At 45.5% G+C, this 21,050-nt stretch overlaps 1 protein-coding gene across 4 annotated transcripts in view; it reads left to right on the top strand.

Annotated features, from left to right (window-relative positions):
* The first annotated feature begins 354 nt into the window (after positions 1-354).
* PANK1 (pantothenate kinase 1) overlaps positions 355-21,050 on the top strand; it is a 39,963-nt gene continuing 19,267 nt past the window's right edge. For 2 of the 4 annotated variants that reach the window (XM_074154380.1, XM_074154383.1), the window contains exon 1: positions 14,718-14,745. In XM_074154380.1, the coding sequence (XP_074010481.1) occupies positions 14,718-14,745 (28 nt within the window). Of the gene's footprint in view, positions 511-4,606; positions 4,697-4,947; positions 5,067-13,850; positions 14,252-14,717; positions 14,746-21,050 lie in introns of those variants that run through there. The other 2 variants (XM_074154382.1, XM_074154379.1) reach the window with 2 other exon arrangements.

Here is a 21,050-nt window from a genome sequence, read left to right on the forward strand (position 1 = left end):
AGGAAGCTTTTCAAAGCAGGATCGTTAGGGCCTGCCATTAGGACAGTTGTACTCATGTTTTCCTAATAGAATGGGATTCTTAACCTCACAGGGGCTTTTAAACATCATCACAGCATAAGTGATGATAAAATATGTTTCTTAAATGTTTCTATGATATACCCTACTCATTGGAACTGCCAGTTTGGAGTAAAATTTAGTAGGCTCTCAAGGTGAATAATAATTGAGAAATATTTTGTGTCCGTTTGTGTGTATATATATATATTTATATATGTTTTGCTACCAAAGAAAACTGAAACTTTACTAACTGGAGGGCAAAAAACCAATCTACTTCTTTTTTTCTTCTGCCTTTTCTAGGGTCTTTCTCTAACTCTGGCAGCAGATGCTATAAGGCCACCAGTGATGACTAAGAATGGGGCTGAAGCATTTAGACATGAGGCAGCTGATCAGGCCAAACCCCACTATATCTATTAGTCAATCTAACAGCAAAAGCGGCCTCCGTGGGAGAAAACGGTAAGAACAGTTTTCACATTGTGACACGAGTATTTGTCCTAAAAATGTATCAGCTGCTTTGTCTGATTCATAGTCACGTAAGGAATAGTGTAGTTAGTTATCAGGTGTCTAAGATATGTGTTATAAATAACAAAACAGTTCTTTAAAAAATACACAGTCAAAGGTTTGTTTCTGAAAGCGTATTTATACAAGAAAAGATGACCACTCTTAAATTGTGTGCTGTCTTATTATTTTTAAGAACAAATCTGCATAGATGGCTTTTCCAGAGAACTAATTTTGTGGGTGTTTGTGATGTGCCCCAGAAAATTACCTCCATCCCAGCCAGGCCCAGTACCCTGTCTCACTTTGGGTTGTGATCATGATGAATCTTGCATTTTTGAGCTACTGGTAATCCCAGAATTGGAAATTTTGCCAGAGAACCCACAAGCAGGAAGACTGATGGGTATTGACTGGGTGTGTAATACTCTTCCCTCCTACTCAACGTGACCCTGATGTCTCAGGACATGCTGTTAGCGATGGCTCTACAGCTGGAATAACAAATCGAATCATGTACTTCGAGAAGTCAGGATGAGTTTTGCCCCTGTTTTCACATGCCCAGAATCTTGCGTTTTAGTTTTCCTATGGATTTCAAGTCCTTATGTCCTTTGGACATAGAAATGAGGTAGTGTTGTTAATACAGGAGGACAGACGCAGTCCAGGGACGTTGGCTACTTTAGAAAATGTTTATTATATGTGCTGCTTATATTTTATGAGGTGTGTTTGAACTGTGTATCCAAACTCCATTTGGTTCCCTGAAATGCCCCTTGGTTTTTGCTTCTTTTTTTATTTCTAAACCTCTGCCTAAGTTCTGCAGATATCTGCATAATATCTTTTTAGCTCCAAGCCTGGGACTAGGCCCGTTGCCACTTTTTGCCATACACGATGTTAATTATTTTCTCTGCAGACGGCGTGTTAGCTTGTAACCTTCAGGTTAAGGGCTGGGGATAAATTCCAAATCTTATTAGTCAAACTTTATTTCTCTCCATGTGTTGTTGATTCTGTTTCAATCATGCACAGAGCTGTATAAATACCAACATGGGTAACCATAATATAAAAGTAAAATCTCAGGGCTGACTTTCCTAAAATGAAACACATGTTTGAGTTTTATTTCAATTGAGGTTTCAGAAGTTTTAGTTCAGTTCCAGGCTGCTTTTGGAAATTCTTCATGGTGTGAGAAATTCAAGCTTTAATCCTTATGATTACTTTTTTTGAGAATGCTGTTTCTTCTTTTGTAGTGTTACATAAAATACAGGCTGTGAATAGCTGTCTAATGGTCCCAGAGCCTCAGAACAGCCCCAGAAAGTTTTACCAAAGACATTCTGTTGATAGTTACATTCTCAACTATTGCTCTGTCATCTTACTAGAAACTTAACAAGATAAAGAAATTGTAACATGAAGTCAATATATATCTAGAGTAATGCAATTCTGAAATAGGGAAACTGGCCAAGATATATCTAAATATCTCTCAGATATATAGCTGAGAGCTGAAGAATCTGAAAGATTTCCACTAAAGAGAGTGTGTGCACATGTATGTATCTCTAAGTTCTGGGTAGATGCCAGAAGACTGAACACTTCTGTGTCTCAAAAATATAAGGTGTCTCACAAAGATGCGGTTCAAGAGCAAGAAGCTCAATGCTCATGTAACGTGGGCTAAATCCGAGGAGCAGGATCCATTACGGTGTAGCCATTACAGATTTCAGTGTAGTGTTGCTCATCTTCTGGCTCTGGTGCCCGGGACAAAGCTGCTTTTACTCTTGGCAAGTATCAACTGCCTTGACCTCAGAAACCAGTGCCGTTCCCTGACATTATGTCCCCTTCCTCGGGATGTCGTCAGGGCTTTGGGCACTCGGGGCTTCTCCTTGAACTCATGTGAAGATGCAATTCGAGCGGGACCACGCCACTGACCTTCACATGTTTTACCTTGGACTTCCTGCAGAGCCAGCGGAGAGAAATGCTCAGAATACTTTCAGGCCTAAGTTAAATTCGTGTTCTGGAAGTGGGGTTACACTGCAGGGTACAGCTAAGCAATATAACCACAATCACCCTCTGGAGGCACCTTGCTCTCTGCACTAGCCTCTTAGTTTAGGTATCAAAATGAACGTCTAGTATTGGGTGACAGGGTTATCCTACAGCACAATAAAAGGGCAAGGAATGAGCATTTAGGAAAGAAATTTCTTAACCAGCGACTTAAATCTAAAGGACTCGAAAATAATGGCTCTTTGACAATAGCGAATGGCCCAGGGCGTTTCCTGTTTTGGTCTGAGTTCATCTTTTTCTTTTTTTTTTTTTTTTTTCAAGCTTTTATTTTATTAGTATTTCAGGCTGGGCACTGCCCATGCTGTAGGAAAAACAGAAGGCAGGGACCTTAATAGATGCTAGACATCTGCCCTGCCTGGAATGAAGTCATGCTCCTGAAAAGAGGAGCCTGTATTTGTGCTGTGCGGTCGGACTACAGTGCTCTTTGCAGCCCTTGGAGAGAAACACGGTCTTTTTACCTCAAAGTGAACCGGCAGATGATGTTCTCTCTCTACAGCTCCCTGAAAAGAGGGTGTAGCCTGGGGGGATCGGTCTCTTCTCCCAAGGAACAGGTGATGGCACAAGAGGAAACGGCCTCAAGTTGCGCCAGGGGAGGTTTAGGATGGAGATTAGGAACAATTTTCACACTGAAAGGGTTGTGAAACATTGGAAGAGGCTGCTCAGGGCAGTGGTGGAGTCACCGTCCCTGGAGGTATTTAAAAGCCGGGCAGACGTGGTGCTGAGGGACATGGTTTAGCGGTGGTTTTGTCAGCGTTGGGTTGATGGTTGGACTGGATGATCTGAAAGGTCCCTTCCAACCTGGGCAATTCTATGATTCTATAAAAGATGAAGAAATCTCTTGAAGTCTCAGGTGCTTCTCAAAGGATGGATTAATAAGCAGCTAATTTTTTTAACACATTCTTACACCATTATTTCCAGCCAAATCAACAAGTAGATCTCCATGGCCAAAGAAGTGGTGGGAGAGCAGAAGAGCGGGCACAAGTGCTGGTGGGACAGAGGGGCAGGGCTGCATCTCCTCTGTCAGGGAGTCGTAGATGGGCTCGATGGCCCATGGAGTTGCATCTCCGGCAATTCTTCAGCAAGGAGTCGAACAGGCAGGTGGCTGGGCTGGATTGCAGCCTTCGCGCACATCCAGACTTGCAGAGCTGAGATAGGGAGGATTTCCTAATGTAGTTCAAAATGCACTTCTTTGGTGCTGCCCTGCCCGATGTTGTCACAACACGCTGCAGCCCAGGGACAGGCAGAGTTTTGCAAGAGGCCAGGCTTCCCCACCAAAAGTCTGCTGGCACCTGGGATCTGAAGAAATGGAAAGGTTTCCACTGAAATGCTGAGTGTTACCAAGCTTTGGCTGATCCGACCCTCCAGACTCAGAATAAACCCGTTTTGCAAAATCTGAGATGTTAGTGGTGGAATCCCATCGTTAGTTACTGGGCTTGTGTGCCTGAGTTGCCTGTTGCAGTCTCAGCTGATTGCAGGACCTGCCTGCAGTTCCTCAGGTGCTTTTGTGCAGTGGTGCCAAGTACTGTCGTGCTACTGGGCTTCATCGTGTACGTGGGTGCGCTGAAGAATACACACGTGTTTATAAAGCACCATGAGATCTTTCTGGTGAATGACATTATAAAATGAAGATAATTATTCCAGCAATTAATCCAAATATTCTATATAAAGCAGATTTTGGTATTGTGAAAAGAACTAAAACGTGCAACAGTTTAGGGGTAAGGGAGGAATCCTTTTATTTTAAGGATAGTGTTAGTATAAAGTTAGAAATGAGTCATTCTCTAACTCATTTCTAACTGGGTGACTCATGCTCTTGGCAAATTAATTATCCAAGAAAAATGACTGAGGAATAGATGCTGTAGTTTTATTATTGTTTTAATCAGATGGCTGTTGCTGTTACAAATAAACATGAGGCTGGATTTCAGGTATAACAAATGTAGCTGTACCCTGCAAATTCTGCCACGGCGCAGCTCGAGGATGTGTTACACATGCCACATTTTTTAATGTGCTTTTTCGTTTTTAGGTGGATGGTGTAGCAAGCTACTGGGGCTCGAAAGGAGCCATGGCCACCAAGAATCTCAGCAGTGAACTTGGGCAAGGGATGTCTAATGTGGTATGTATTTCTTTCTCTCCAAGAACTGTGATTTATTAAAGCCTCATCACAGGAACGTTCCTGTGAATAACCTTTTCACCTCAGAATTCTTAATAAATTGGTTGATGAATATTATTGAGAATGTTATTGATATGGGGATGATGGGAAGCTCCATGCCATCTTAGCTTGGGATGGATGTAGTACCGTATTGTTGGCTGTAATCCTCTCTGTTTTGTTTCTTTTTCTCTGTCTGCCCTTCTCCCTGGCTGCAGTTTGAAAGGTGGTATCACAATGTGGGGCTGAGCTGATGAAACAACAGCTGATGCTGATGCCTGCCAATGATGGGAAGAGAACACAGACCACAAACTTGGGATCACTGGCCTCTTATTAGGCAAGTCCATAGCTCATCTTCCCCTTTCCCCCCCAGTTCCCTTTGTTCCCGTCCTTCCTCTGGATTATTAACTCATATCAAAGTTCAGTGTCACTGGTTGCTGGGGATCCAGTTTCATTTGGCTCTACGTATCCTCTACCCTAAAGAAGTCAGGTGTTACCTCCGTGTTGGCCAGTCATCAGGCAATGAAAATATGGAACACAATTTCATTGTAGTAGTCCTGAATGATTCCCAGCTGAAGGAATGAAGGGGACACTCTGGCACGTTTCAGTGAGATGTTCATGTTTCCCAACTACGATTCTTTAACTGGGAGTTGAAGTTTCTATTAACATTAGAAATCATTGATGTTCATTGCAGATGCCTATACATCCTTACTTTTAAAAAGCAGGCTATTTGCTAGTACAGCTGAAACTACTCCTGCACTGGGACAGGAGAATGTGTTAAGAAAACTAAGCAGTACTTTCAATTTCTTTATTTTGTTCAGTTGTAAATGTAGTAAACGACAGATTAAATAACTACTGACGTAGAGAATAACAAATTATTTCAAACAAGGACTTCAGACAGTGTGATTTGAGGTCAGTAACCTGTGTGCCTAGAACTTTGATCATGCTGGTGACAGCCAAATGACATAACTTTTGTGCATGTACATGCTTTTCACTGAATTCTACAAGCAGAACAGCAAAACGTCAGTGACGTGAAAATGTATGTTTCTAATGGGCTGAGGGAGCTTCAACAAGGGAAGCTGATACTGATGAGTTAATTTGCTGGAACTGCAAGTGGGGGTGGGGTTTTTTTGTTTGTGCTTTTAATCTAAATGGATCCTGTTTTCAATAAGCAGCAGGAAGGAGGAGTCTTTCCACAGCCCTGCCATATCAGAGACAGCATGTTCTGCCTGATGAAATCTAGGTTTGACTGCTAATTGGCCAACCCAAAGCATTGTTAGATTTCTACCCAATTTTGCTGAGGTTGTAACTTCTGGGGAACTGAAGCTGTGTCTTGAATCTATGATTGGCTGAGAAAAATCAGGATTCCTTTTAAGAAAATTAAGATATTCTAATGTTTTTCAAACAGAAGTCTTTCAGCTTTCTAATATGGCACTGCCCCTGGCCAGGCAAACAAGTTAACAATCTGAAAATGACTCTGCAACTAAACTTTCCAGTTGAGGGGCATGGGTATTTTAATTTCTGGTTTGGGTCAGACTGGCCCAAATATGGGTTTTAGTTTGGAGGCAAAACCTTTCTGCAAGTCCCTTCTCAGCTCTCTCACTAGTTCTTGTTCCTTTAAATGGGAGGTGAGAAGAGCAGTTCTACGCAGTTGGTGAAGTGTCTGACGATCTGTGGGTACAGGGCACTACAGAAGTGCAAAGTGTTTAAATTCAGAACTATGTGAATGTCATCTGCCTTTTTCCTTAGGCCAGTCTGTGCTGTGACTGAGATCAGCAACCAAATTTCTACTTGGTTGGTTAATAGGGGGGAGAATTGCATTTTTCTATTTTAACCACAGACTTTTTAGTTCACTGAAACTAGGGTTCCAGCCTGATTTCTCTCTGCAGGAAAGAGAGAGCTCTTCTTTTTTTTTTTTTTTTTATGTTTTCATTAATTAGGTAGTCTTTGCTAATCCTATGAAAACAGTCGTGATGTGTCAATCTGGTGCTGTTTGTATTTGCCTCAAAATGTGGGAATTAATCCACTCTGCAAATGACTTGGTTTATGTAGGTGGTGTTTGATTTATATGTTTTGGGAGGATCTAAGGTCTGAAAACTGGCAATAAGGAGGAGGTTGTAAATCAGACGGCTTTTATTGGTTTAGGATTTTAGGTCAGGCGTATCAGTTCCAGTTTATACTGGGTTTCAGTTGGGGCTGGGAATGGAGACTAGATCCTGTCGTGTCATTTGTGGGGATTCTCATATTTGCTGTCCTTGCCCACGGACGCCTGGTGACCCCTGCAGCAGCATTTTCATCTGCTGGGGTGGCTGCACCTTCCTCTGGGCTTATCTGCTTGTTCACTTTTCTTTTTCTTCTCCTTTCCTTCCAAGAGGAAATGGAATGAAGATAAGCTACGTGTCTCCTTTGGTATTCTAAGTAACTTTTATAAATGGAGGAAAAGCAAATCAATTGGTGCTTGTTACTTTTAGAGCAATTGGGCAAAAAGTAGGAGAGATTGATGTCTCAGCCCTATCAGTTTTGTTTTCAGTGGATGCAGAGCTTTGGTAAACAAAAACGGTATCTTTTTCTCCTGTTGTACAGGAGATACACGATGCTTTTCTTTTGTCTTCCCACGTGTGAAATGGCTGGCACCAAAAGTAACTGGGTAGCTTCTTTTATCTGACTTCCATGTCAAAAATAAGGATAAATATGACAAATTTGATAGCAGTGTTCATGAGATCGAGGAGTCTGATTTACCATTCTTGGGTAAAAAGAACAATAGATGTGTATAATTAGGACTTGACATGTGAGTGGCAAAATAATGCTTTGGTCCCAGGGTGTTCAGTCGTATGTTACAGGATAACTGAAAATCCTATGTTTGTTTCTTAGACCCTTTCAGGTTAGTCATTGATTCAAAGAACTTGTTCTGATGACCCAAACGGTCTCTTTGAGTCTTAAATTCCCCTTAGACCAAGTTTGTGTTTCTGCTAGTTACATTTTATTACAAGAAAACAAATATTTTGGTGACACTGAGATTCCTGCAGTTAAACACAGGTTGCCTTCTGTGCAGGAGAGACCCTGGAAGTTACTTTCTTTTGGGTTTTTTTTCACAGCGTATCAAATGAAAAGACAGAAGTCTGTGATTATAGTTCTGTTTTTCTTTTTTTGTGTGTGTACATAGTTTATATTGACCTTGTGAAAACCTGAAAGCTCTAAATTGTCCTCGTGAACAAAACAAAACGCATTGCACAGGACAAACTCTTCACTGTAATATTTACTCTGAAAGGTCACCAGTCCCCAAAATATCAGAGGATGTAACTACGGCAAACCAGCCCAGTGTTAGCCTCGTGTTCCGTTGTTTCCCTTCTTTGTTACTAGGTAGTTGGAGCCTTTAGGAACAAATTTGTCATTTATAGCACAGCCCCTTCCTACACGAGTCTGATTCTTTGCAAACATGGATAAAAACGATATTTATACCAAGATTAGCATATGAGTTTTATTATCTGTGGTTTCAGCTTAATCTCACAAGGACATATTAAATGTTTTTGCAGCATCAAAACCCTAAACAAATCTTTGGCTTATCTATCTGAAAGCAAAGTCATACTGTTCAAGTACAAAAGTTTTACATCCACATTATTTGTGGTGTTTGGACTTAACCCTCTGCTTAAATGCTCATTCAGACACAGGCTTCCCTGCTGCTGGGGGTGGTTGAGGAGAGGCGCCTTTTACACTCATTCCCATCTGTGGCCTAGTTTGGAAGAAGGAAAATAAAAGCTGGGTGTCCTTTCTACCCTGTGCTGGACACTTCCTACACATTCAGCCAAGCAAAATGAGTATGAATACACACGTGAGGGTGATTGTCTGTGGGGAAGCAGTCAGGAGCAAAGGCCATGGTTTTCTCTACTAAATGCTCTGCTACTAGTTGCAATCATTTTTATTTTTTTTTATGATGATGAACAGTATTTCTCAATCAGTAGGTTGAGAACTTGCATGTTTTCCAGTTACATTTTGTATATTTAAGTTTGATAGTTAAAGATAAGCAGCAGTACAGTGAGCCAGATACTTCGGTGTGAGAGAGAGTGGATGGGGGCAAAGGAGAGTGTATTTGAAATGAGATTTTGACCTTTTTTATATACCTGATAGTTTGAATCCATTACCTGGCTTTTCCTTTGTTACAAAATCTCTGCAAAATAGCGACTGTGGCATGGAAAAAGGATAGATTCACCTCCGACACCTACTTATCTTCACTGGTTTGTACTCCTAAGCAATAATCAAGGACTAGATTTTAAATGTTTACTAATTTGGGGACTTCTATTTGAAATGTCTGAACTAGGGCACCGAAGGCTTTTTGTTTCCTATCAATGAAGGGCACCGCCAGCTCTGCCAGGGATCAGTTAAAAGTTATGGTGAGTAAATGCACCTGCAAGTGGAGTTGGGAAGTCTGGGTGAACACGGAGAACCAGAGATGTTGGCAGGGAGGGCTTTCGAAGGAAGAGGTTCTGACTCTTCTGTGACTGCTGCATGGTTTTCAGTTGGGATGAATGAGGGAACCACAATCTCTAACCTCAGCTCAGAACTGCCAGAGGGAAACTGTCGAAACCACTGGGGCTACTGCGACGTGTGGCCATAGGGATGGGCAGGCTGGTAAGACGACTTCTGACTGTTATTCCCCAGACTAGGATATGGTTTCAGATACTTAAGTCATGTCCTAGTCCAGATAACTCTTTCCAGGTAGCATTTGTACCACCTGTGGTGGACACTCAGCTGGGCGCTCAGGAGATCTATCTGCGCTCTTTTTGTCATCAGTGAAGTGAGAGAAGGTTCCTCCTGAGGGCTGCTGAGACCACCAAAGCAAAGTTCCTGCTCACACAGGACGCCTTTCTCCATCTTTCTCTCCCTCAATGGAGAGAGACGAGCTTCAGCTCTGAGCAGGGGAACAGGGCTTTTCCTCATTAAATCACATTTAATTGTCACAGAAGGTGTAATCAAAAGGAGCCTGCACCAGGAGGTGGGTGGGGAGAGAAGGAACTGATGGGCTCGATAGAATCTTGCTTGGCCTCAATCTGGCAAAGATTTAGGCATCTGATGAAATTTATGCCCTTCGCTTCCTCTGTCATCTGCAGTCGGTGTCCCCTCTCAGAAAGGAGAATTCTGGTGCCAGGCTTAGCTCTCCCGTGGTCGCACTGGTAACACTAGAGCCCTTTGGGTCCCCTCTTAAATTCTCTGTCATTGCATTTTCTGGATGAGAATTCTACACAGTTTTAGAGCTGGTTTGTCCCATTTGATTTGTCATTATACAGTTATGTTTGACTGTTGTTCTTCTCACCCTGCAACTGAAGGGGAAAAGAGCATTAAAATATATTTCAAACACGTGTCTTTTGAAGGTCCTGCACACGCCAAAAAAGTAAGGGTTTTTTCCCAGTTCTGAAAAGAAATTAGGAAGAAATACTGGACTCCTAGACTTGGCACTTTCCTTTTGATGTGTGTTATACCTAAATCAACAGTATCTGATTTCTTGCAAGGAATGCTCTTAGTATTTTTACGTTAATTTATTAAGTTGTACTGTATTTGCTTTATTTTCAATTTTTATATTGCACTGGTGCTATGTAAGGCTTTTTTGACTCCTGACTAATGGATTTCCATGTGAGCTGCACCTGTTTGATGCTTATTTTAGCTTAGCCTTGACCAGGGATCCGGGAGCCCCACGGAACGAGGGAGGAGGAGCTAGTCCTTGTAGGTTCCTAAAAGTTTCAGGCCAGGTTGCCTGATAACACACCTGAAAGGGTGGGGTTCTGCGTGGCTTGGTCTTTGTGGTTGTGGTTTTTTTTTAGTTCCATTGGTTTTGAAACTGGAAGGGCTGGAGCACAGCACTTTTCATCCAGTGGCAGAGGATCTTAACCAGAAGGTAGTCATTAGTTTGCTGAAGCTGACTCATGGAGTTAGAGAATTGAAGCCTGGCTCTCTGTGTTTATAAACAAATAAACGGAGGTGGCAGAAAGCTGGGAATCTGCAGTGCAGGGATGGAATAACCCATGGAGTGTTTGCTGTGCAGGTGTGTCATAGGCAGTGAGTCACTATAGCAGATTCCTTCAGGTCCTTCACTGGTCTGAGCCCAGTGCCATCAAAGTGTTAGAAACTGCCCCTGTGATACATGCCCTGACTTCATTGGTGGCTGTTGGATGTTCCACCTAGTTCTTGACTTGTAACAATTTACAGGCTTGAGAGGTGGGCCCATGCAAACCTTAGGAAAGTTCAACCACACCAAGTGCAGGGTCCTGCACCTGGGACATGGCAGTCCCAAGCACAAATACAGGTTGGGTGGAGAATGGCTGGAGAGCAGCCCTGAGGAGAAGGACTTGGGAATGCTTGTGGATGAGAAGCTCAACATGAGCCAGCAGTGCGCGCTGGCAGCCCAGAAAGCCAACCGCATCCTGGGCTGCATCAAAAGAAGTGTGGCCAGCAGGGCGAGGGGGGTGATTCTGCCCCTCTGCTCCGCTCTTGTGAGACCCCACCTGGAGTCCTGTGTCCAGCTTTGGAGTCCTCAGCACAGGAAGGACATGGACCTGTTGGAATGGGTTCAGAGGAGGCCATGAAGATGATCAGACGGCTGGACCCCCTCTCCTATGAAGACAGGCTGAGAGTTGGGGCTGTTCAGCCTGGAGAATAGGATGCTTTGGGGAGACCTTATAATGGCGTTGGGCTACAGGAGAGATGGGGAGGGACTCTTGATCAGGGAGTGGAGCATTAGGATGAGGGGTAACAGTTTTAAATTGAAAGAGGGAGATTTAGATTAGGTACTAGAAAGAAATTCTTCACTGTGAGGGTGGTGAGACCCTGGCCCAGGTTGCCCAGAGAAGCTGTGGCTGCCCCATCCCTGGAGGGGTTCAAGGCCAGGCTGGATGGGGCTTTGAGCAACCTGGTCTGGTGGGAGGTGTCCCTGCCCAGGGCAGGGGGGTTGGAACTCAATGATCTTTAAGGTCCCTTCAAACCCAAACCATTCTATGATTCTATGAAATACATATAAAAGATACAGGAATGCCTCTAAAGGGCTGTGGAGCAGGCGGTGACAGACTGGGGGTGTATTTATGGTGTGAAGGCAAGAGGGTGCGGGACCTCTGAAAAACAATACCTGCTTTCAGGCAGTTGTGCTGCGATGTCTTGCCTCGCAAACGGAGCTCTGGATGAAATCCCAGCAGAGAGCAGGTCCTGAGCCAACTGCTCATCCATCAGAGTAGCAGGACGGTTTATTTCTGCTCAGGTCTTTGTCCCCCCAGTGCCAAGTGGCTCACACTGTGGTGTGCTTGTGCCCCAAACAAACCTGAGGCCATGAGATTCCTTCTGTTTAAACCCTTACCCTCATAGCATACATTAAATATACTCTAATTTTATTCCCTTTGTCTTAATTTATATTGCGGAAGAGCTGAAGAATTCCAAAATCAAACCCGAAGAGGGTATGTAAAACCTTTCCAAAAGCCCATTCCAAAATTAAACAAGTATAAACAAAAATAATATGAAAAAGGGGGTATTTTGCGGTGAAGAAATCCGTTCATGTGATATTAATCATACCAGAGTCTGAAATTGTTTAGATAAAGCAGCACATTGGTTTGAAACTTAATCTTTCCACAACACAAAGGGTTTGGAAAGTGTTTTCGTGCGTTCCTGCTGGAGAGTTTACGAGATTGGGGAGACTTCCACACTGAGAAGTGAATCCGTCCCCGTACATAAAACCTGTCACTTGCTTTGGACAGTCTTTAACCTTTCTCCATTTTTGTATTTTCTCCGGCATTATTTGAGGTGGCGTTTGTGGCTGTCACGTGCCCTTGGTCTGCACTGACCCCAAACTTGTCAGTGATTCAGCTCGTATTTTCCTGACTTCTTCTCTTCAGCATGGTCCAGTCCACGGCTCTCCTGGGAATAACTGTGCAATATTTACAGCAAAATATTAGGGAATTATTTAATTAGAAAGAAAAGATTGGGAAGAACCTCAGAAAGGTGTCTAGGCCATGCTTTCTCCTTGCTGTAAATGGGGATCAGCTCTACCTAGACTGTTCCTCACGGGTATTAAACAAAACTCAAAACTTTTTGGGGCTGGTAGTTACAGCAGTTACGATGCATTAGGAAATGAGGAAAATTTGGAGTGTTTTAATCATCTTGAGAACGTTGGTTACTGGTTTTGAGGAGGAAAATTTTACTTGTCCTTTGTTCTTAAAACTCTTTTCTTCATTCTCAAAAATTCTTTCTTTGTTTCCCCAACTTCACACGCGTGTGGTTTTTTTCGGTGGCTTCTTCCCAGTTACCGAAATGTGATGTTCTGGTCCCAGCCAAGGAGAATGTCACGTTCTCTCTCTCACGAAACAATTCTTAACGCCCTGTCCGTTTCGGGGGGCAGTGGGAGCAGCTCTTCCTTCTCTGTAGGTGTTTTAAAGCGGAGGGCCCGAGTCCTCTGCTAATTTTAGGCGTAAGGAGGAGCCGTGATGTGACCTGTTCTCACTTTAAGGACAATCGCCCGTGGAGCGAGGGGTAGTTCCTGTAAAGAAACGACCTTCGTGCGCGGAGCAGAACGCAATTAGTGTTTCTTTTTGAGTCTACGCGACGCCGCAGTTCGCCCTGGTGGTGTTTGCGTCCGTTTGATATTGCGTGTATTTCATTCAGAAAATGTGGTTTCGCACTGGGATGTCCGGGTGCGGGGGGGTGAGTCCCGGCGGGTCCCGCCATTACCGGTGCTGGGTAGGGAAAGCCAAGGGACTGAAAAAGCCCGAGGTCGAACGCGTTCAAGGTCACCCCGCTCCCCCCGAGCTGGGGAGGAAACGCCTGGAAACGGGACAAAAACTTGAATGGCGACGGTGACGCGGGAGCACCTTGGCGGGGGGAGGGCGGGGGGTGTGCGGGGCGCGCCGGGGTCCCCGAGCCACGCCTGTGCGTGCGGACGCGCCGAGCCGACGGTGCCAACGGCCACGGCGGCCCAACCCGCAGCGGGGGCCGCCTCCCAGCCTGGCCGTGCCCCGGGCGCGCTCCCGGAGCCCCGCGGCGCTGGGGAGCGCGCACGGTGGCGGGCGGGGGCGGGGGGGGGTCGCCGCGTCCCCGGCGGAGGGCGGCGGCCGCCCCTCTGCAGCGCGCTGCGGGCAGGACGCCTGCGCCGTGCGGGGCCGGACGGACGGACGGACGGAGGAACGGGCGGGCGCCGCATCCCCAGCGCACGGAGGCGGCATGAGCGGAGGCTCCGCCGCGCCCAGGCGGAGCTGAGCCGGGAGACAAAGGGGAGGGGAGAGGCTGCCGCCATGGGGGAGCCGCTCCGCGCCTCGGCGGGGCCGCCGCCCGCCGCCGCCTCCTCCTCCTCCTCCTCCTCCTCCTCGCTGCTGGGCGTCGGGCTGCTGCAGAACGGCTTCCACCCCGCCAGCCCGCCCCTCAGCAACGGCGGCTGCGGGGAGGCGCCGCACCCGCTGCTGCTCCGCCCGGAGCTGCCGCCGCTCAGCCAGGGCTCGCCGGCCAAGAAATGCAGGCTGCGCCGGAGGATGGACTCGGGCCGGCGGCACAGGCCACGTAAGTGATGCACCGCGGGGCGGGGGGGGCGGCGGCGGCGGTACCGCGGGGGGGGCGGCGGCGGCGGCGGTACCGCGGGGCGGCCCCCTCCCTCCCTCCCTCTGCCGCAGCCCCGGCGGGCCCGCAGTCGGGCGGCCGCGGGTCCTGCGCCGCCTCCCCCGCAGAGCCGAGCGCCGCGCCCCTCCGCCTCACCCCATCCCTCCCGCCGCCACCGGGCGGTCGGGCGGAGCGAGGGCCCCCGGTGGCGGCCAATGCGGCGGCGGCGGTCGGGCACGGCCCCGTTCCCGCGTGGGCCGGGCCCGCCCTGCGCCAATGGGGCGGCGGCGGGCGGGGAGCGGCGGCCCCGCACAAACGCGGGCGGGCGGGCGGCGGGGCCGCAGCTTCCAGCCGTGAAACGAGGGCCTCCTCCCTCCCCCCCCCAACCCCGCCAGGGTCCTGCCGGTCTCCGCCGCTCCCGGACGCCCCCATGAAGCTGATCGTGCCCAAGCAGCGCTGTGAGTAACGGCGGGGGAGAGGGGGCAGGCTGCTGTGCCCTGGGGGGGGCTCCGCCGCCTTGGCGTGTGCGCCTTCCCCGGACACTGCCGGAATTAAGAGAAACAGAGCTGGGAGCGGAGCGCCAATTATTCTGTCTGGGAGGGGAAGAAAATGAGTATGTTGCAAACGGGATAAATTTGTAACGCGTCCTGATGGACCCGTGGCTCTTGGTTAGTTGGGTCTGAGGTGTTAGGGACCTGGCTGGCCGCTTCGTGGTTTGTTTCAAGGCTCTGAGTCTCCAGACATCCGTGTTTGCGATGTACCTCATTGTGTGAGGCTTGTTAATTAACGGTGTGTTTGACTTCATTGATCGTTGCTGACTTCTTACACGTAGGTATGGAGCTATTGAATAATTCCATGGTAAACTCTGCGAGTAAAGCAGTCCGGTGGGAAAAGTACTCCGTTTCTTCGTGCTCTCACTTCACGAGCCCTTCGCACAACGCCAGCAAACGTTTGCCTCTTTGTTAAAAGTTCAGCGTGTTCCGAAAGGGGAGTCGGGGAGCGTCAGGATCACAGCTACCCACTGCCAGAACTTAAAGATGTTTCTGCTCAGTAGGAGGTGGTGTGCATTCAGGGCTCGGGGGTTTGGGTGGGTTTTTTTTCATCCTTTTGAAAGGAATACTTTAACAAATTCTTCTGTCTGAGCAGAAGAAAATAGAGACGGCCTTGAGGAGCTGCAGCTTTCACAGGGCTACTTATTAGCCAGTGCTTCTCTGTCTTTGTGAATGTTTTTGCTGAGCTGCACATACCCCTTTCCCTTAAAATGTTCTCTGTAGTGATTAATCATGTAGCGTTTACCTGCTGATAGCTAATTTAGGCTTCTGCCAAATTTAACATATTGGTGACCAAATCGTTCTCTGTCACAAGCTGATTGTGTAGAATTTTTCCAGCTTCACATTTTCATTCAGGAACAAAAGCTGAATTTGGACCAACTGACATTTTGACTCGGTGTGACTGAGAAGAGTCAGCGCTTGCGTATCCAATCCGTCATAAGAGTAAAAACTAAAAGAATAAGGCTTTTAGGGATACGTGTGATCAGTTGAATGAGGAATTTGGAGTTTCTCTCCCATCTTGAGGGGAGGCAGAGCCCGGGTGAGCGGGTGGGTTGCTCAGGCTGTGTGACAGCAGAGTCCTCAGCTGAGGGCTTTTAATGAACGGAGGCTTTAATGAAACCAGCAGGTGAGGGAAGTGCTTTGCAGGACTATTTTGTGGGCAATTTCTTTGCTGAATAAAATACACAAACTCTTGCTGATGTTATACTCTTTAATTTATATGGTTTATTTTGTACAAGAGTAAATTTGCAATTTAGTATTAGTCTTGCAGGAAAACATGACAGCACATCGGCACTAGCTTAAAAAATCCGTTAAATTACACTCAAATTCTCCTGGTCGTGCACAGCTTTGCACTGTATCAGGGGCTAGTGAATACTACCCGTTTTACTGGTTTTTGTATTTAGTCCTGGCCTTTGCAGATGTTTGTTCTGTGCTTAAGGACACATTGCAAAACGACACGCAGTTACCACATGGCGTGTAAAACTCCAGTATTGATTGTGGGCTTTGCTTTGCGTGGGGGAAAAGATAATGAGATCATTGGCACTTCCCAATATTTCAACAAATGAAATCTATCTCTCTGCAGCGATTATTCCTTTAAATCCTCATAAATTATATGTTTTCTCGACTGTTTTTACTTCCTGACGACGTGAGGTAGAATTCTATATTCCTAAGTCTCTGTTTTTTTTTTTTCCCCCCTGAGAATGGGAGATTCCCTGTGAAACCAGTGTGCTGCTGAGCCTGCGGTGAGACAGGACCTGGGGACTCACCTCCTGCTGCTGCTGGGGAGCTTGTCTCTGCTTTGGTTTTTTCCTGAGTTGTCAGGGATATTGGGTTTGTGTCAATTTTCTGATTCCGATCATTAGTGCAGACTCTCTGTGAGACCAGGGTGTTTACGTTCCCTTTCTGCATAATGAATACAAAAAAGTATCTGTTATGATGCCTCGTGCTGTGGAGCGCTCCCGAGAGAAGAAAATACCGAACCAGTGTGAATTCTGCAAATTTGAAAAGCCTGCTCAAGTGCCATGGTGTTGGGTTTAAATGTGATCTTTGAACAGAAGGAAGAAGAAGAGCAGTTCAGTGCCTCCATCAATCCCTGTGAAACAGCCTTGTAGCCAAGTAGGGACAAGGCTTTCACCAGCTTCATGGCATTAGTCTACCCCAGAGGTAGGGGAGAAGCCAGCTGGGCATCCTCATGCTATGGCTTTTCTTAATTTAAGGTGAAGCCTTGGTGTCTCTGTTCCAATCAGCATCTTGCATCTCACCCTCAGTCACTTGGTAATTGTTAGGGGTGAAAGAATGTGTGTTTTTGAGGCAGCGTAACTGTTTATAAGTAATATGCATTATAATTGCCATGGTTAATTGCTAAACACTTCAAGGTGCAGCTTCACAAAAAGAAGGCTTTAGGCCAATATTTAGGTGGTTTCACCTGTGCTGTTTGGGTGCAGTGTGGTTATTGTAATACTACTTAAAGCCAGGTGGAAACTGTGGAAAATCTAGGTTTTTTTCACCTGTGATGATGATAAATATGGAATGCCATGATTATATAGTATATTTTAGTGAGGAATACAGGGGGGAAAATGATTTTGGTCTCTTGGTTTGTCACAGTAATTACATTATCACTGGTTACTGAAATTTTGTCCAAGGTGTTGGAATATCACACAATCTTTTTAATTTCAAGAGTGTCTGCAGGTGACCTGCTGTGTGAAGTTAGTCCCAGCTGCTTTTAGTGTGGGTGGAAGTGAGGGTTCCCGGGGGAACAGGACTGGTCACAACAGAGTCAACTGATTGGTGTGGTGTGGTCCAGCACCTCGGGAGTTAAACCTGCATTATCTGCCTTACCGACAAGGTAATTCCAGCAGGAAGGGGAAACCTCCGTCAGATCCAGGAATGAGGTTCTTGGGAGCTAATCATTGCCTCTTGTCGCTCTGTAAGTTTGGCTCTACAGGCTAGGGAGTGACCTGGTCTCCTTCAGCAATCACTGTGTGGGCACAGACTGTATACGTGTGAGTGGTCATGACTGTTTAACCTCTGTGCTTTCAGGCTGGAAGCTTTTTGGTTGTGGTTTTGTTTGGGTGTTTTTTTTTCTTTTTCTTTTAATTTTCTGTTGAGGAGGTGGACATTCAATAAGCTCTTGCTGCTGAGAATGAATGGGAAGGCTTCACCTGATACATGGGCATGAATTATTTAGCTCTAGCTTTGTAAAGTTTGAAGAACTTTCATTACTAAGCAGATATATTTTTTTTAAGCTGTATAATCTATTTTTGTTCAAAGGAAAACAAATGTTTCCATTTTGCAACATGTTTGGGTTCCTGAAATAACTGTGTAGAATAGGAAGAAGTAATCGAAACATATATGTAAGCTATTATCAGCTTCCTTTTTAATAGAAAGCAGCTTTCAGAAGCAGTGAGGAACACAATCCTGTCTCATGTGTCACTCTTGGTTTGATTTTTATTTATTTTTTTTCCCCAGTTCTTATTTTTGGCTCTCTCTTCTCTTCCAGTCCCAATTAAAACAGGAAGTTCTTAGATTATCAAAGCATCAAGCCTTGCAAATTAAATGCAAATAATAAATGTAAATGAAGTCGTAGGATTTCATCATATGTGTGTCCAGGAAGAAAAAGCAGCTGAACCAAAGATACTTCATCTGAGATATTTATGAGTAAGATATCAGAGTATTGATACCACCATTCAAATTGCTGATTAAAAAAACTGAGATACTGTACCCGCGTTCGAGGAAACACACGCCTTGTAAGAGGCACGTATGAGCTGAAACAGAAACTGCTGCAAATCGGTCATGGAAACTCCTGGGTCCAGGTAGAGAGAAGAAAGTTGTAACCAGGGGGCTCAGGCACAGTCTCTTTCGAAGAGTTGAGGAGTAAAAAGATTCAGCAGAACTCCCGTGGTGGTTGTTGAAACATATGTGAAGGATTATCCTCTTTAATGGGGGAAAATGTTACTCGGTGACCGAGGAGTTCCCTTTGATTCCTGCTTCCCCTCATCTTGTTGTGATTCCGTCTTTGCCCCCTCCTTATTGTATACTAAGCACAGGATTTTTAAAAAATCAAACGCGTTCAATCCTGAATGTAATTATGCCTTATAGGAATAGCCTTATAGGTTCATACTCTTCAAAGTGGGTGCAGAAAGTAGGTAAAATGTGGGCTCTCTCCCACGGGAACCTTTCCCCCAGATGGCAGGGCTGCCGGTGAGCCTCACATTACCCGATTGAGCAACGCCGGGACACCTTCTCGCTGCATCGTCACCTGCTTCTGCAGCTACGTTTGGAGTAATGGAGATTTTTATCTGTGGATAACAAACCAGTAAGTAGTTGGTGCAGTTTTAACATAAAGGGAATTAGTTTTCTTAAGGAGATAAGCTGAGCCTTTTGATTTATGCTGGGCTTTTCAGAAGGTGTGATTCATCTCGACCCCTTCCACGTCAGCTCTGTGGGACCTGGAACTAGATTTTATAGTGGTGGTATTTTTTACGCCTTACTGCAGTGTGGCAATACAGTAAAACAGTTTTATTTTCTCCACGCTAAGAGATTGCATTGATCCAGTAGGTGTGTTGCACACTGACTTTGCTGAGAAGTGAGAAATCGGCCCATAACAGTCTTATCAGTCAATTACAGTTAAGAAGTGCATTTTTTACCCTGTGAAAGCATTTCTGCAGTGTATCCAGTGTCTTCTGTTTTTGTAGTAAATCCCACAGATTTGAGTAACTGTTACCAGCCTAAAGTGCGGATGGGACAAATCCCACTTCTTCTCCTGGCTTTCTAATAACTCAAGAAACCAGACGCTTGTTCAAGTTATGGTTGAAATGCTGGACTTCCAGTTTAAAAAAAACAAACAAAACTGCAAACAACCAACCAACCTCCCCGTTTTCCCTCAGGTCTGTGGAGACTGTATCCACACAAATAACCGTTCTTTTTTCATACTTCGGGACTTGTTTTTTGGCCTAATTGGTCAACCAGTTGAAATAGTTGTTGTCTCTATTGCGAGCGATTCCGGGAGGCAGCTGGGGAGGAAACTGCGCTGCTGCTCTGCGTGGCTGAAATACCCGTACTGTGGCCTGATCTCGTGTTCTTTTTTTGTGCTGGAGAAAGTTGCCGCTGTTCTGGGAGCAAAGTTCTGCCCTTTCTGCAGCTCCGCATTTGGCTCGCAACAAAATGAAAGGAGCTTCGATTCACACAGAGAATAAACTGGGGAAAAAAAAAATGTCTGTTGGCATTTCTGCTTGGTTTTCAAATGAGAGCATTATCTGCACCTCTCCCAAGAACTGTACAGACTTGGAATAACTTCATAGTTGTTTTCTCCGGGGCTTATTCTTTGTTAATGCTTTAGTTATGAGCCCTCAACTTGTTAAGATGTAAATGCCTTGGCAGTCATTTAGGAATGACTCTGGGCTGGTAGTACTTAACACTTTTACTGCTGGGCTTGTGTTTGATAGGAGGATGGGGTGCTTCTTTCCTCTCTCTAAAGATCAAATCTACACTATGGCTTTCAAACAACTCTTGGTGCAGGTCAATTGTAGCAGATTTTATGCCTTTAATGTAGAATATTGGAAGTTGGGTTACCCTTAGCTCCAGGCTGGTTCTGTGTCGCACAGTCCCACCTTGCTGCTTTTAGGATTAAACCTCCTGCCTGCATGGCTGAGCTACGTCTGAGGAGGAGCCTTATAGTTCCAGTGAGACAGGTAATTAAAGTTCTCAATAGCTTAAATAAAGATTTGTGTAAATCGCTAATGGGACTGGTGTCCTGAGCTCCGCTGTGTGGTACAACGGGGACCAGACCACTTTCGCTTAAATATTTACCTTGTACTTCCAAAAGCATTTGAGATACAGGTTAGCGTGTGGTAACACATTGCTCTTCTTTAAGATAAAGCCTATTTTAAAAACACTTGTTTCAAGTTCTTCCCATTTCAGGGAGCTCTCATGCATCTGCATAGGGTGTATCTTTCCAAACCTCAAATGAGCCTTTGTTTCAGTGTCTTTGTGTCTTGCAGCTGGTAGGGCATGGAAAAATGAATTAGAGCTTGCAACAGGTAACAGTAGGTTTTCCCTTAGAAGAACTGAACTGTAAGCAAGGTACTTCCTGGGAGTTTATGCACGATGCCTGCCTTGTCCTTAGGGAAGGTGGGGAGAAACTGATGATTCGATTATTTGCCGTACAGCAATGGAGCAAAATGACTGTTTTAAATATCTGATATTTAAGGATT

This window comes from Numenius arquata, chromosome 10, assembly GCF_964106895.1.
Source record: "Numenius arquata chromosome 10, bNumArq3.hap1.1, whole genome shotgun sequence".
Taxonomy (NCBI): Eukaryota; Metazoa; Chordata; class Aves; order Charadriiformes; family Scolopacidae; genus Numenius; species Numenius arquata.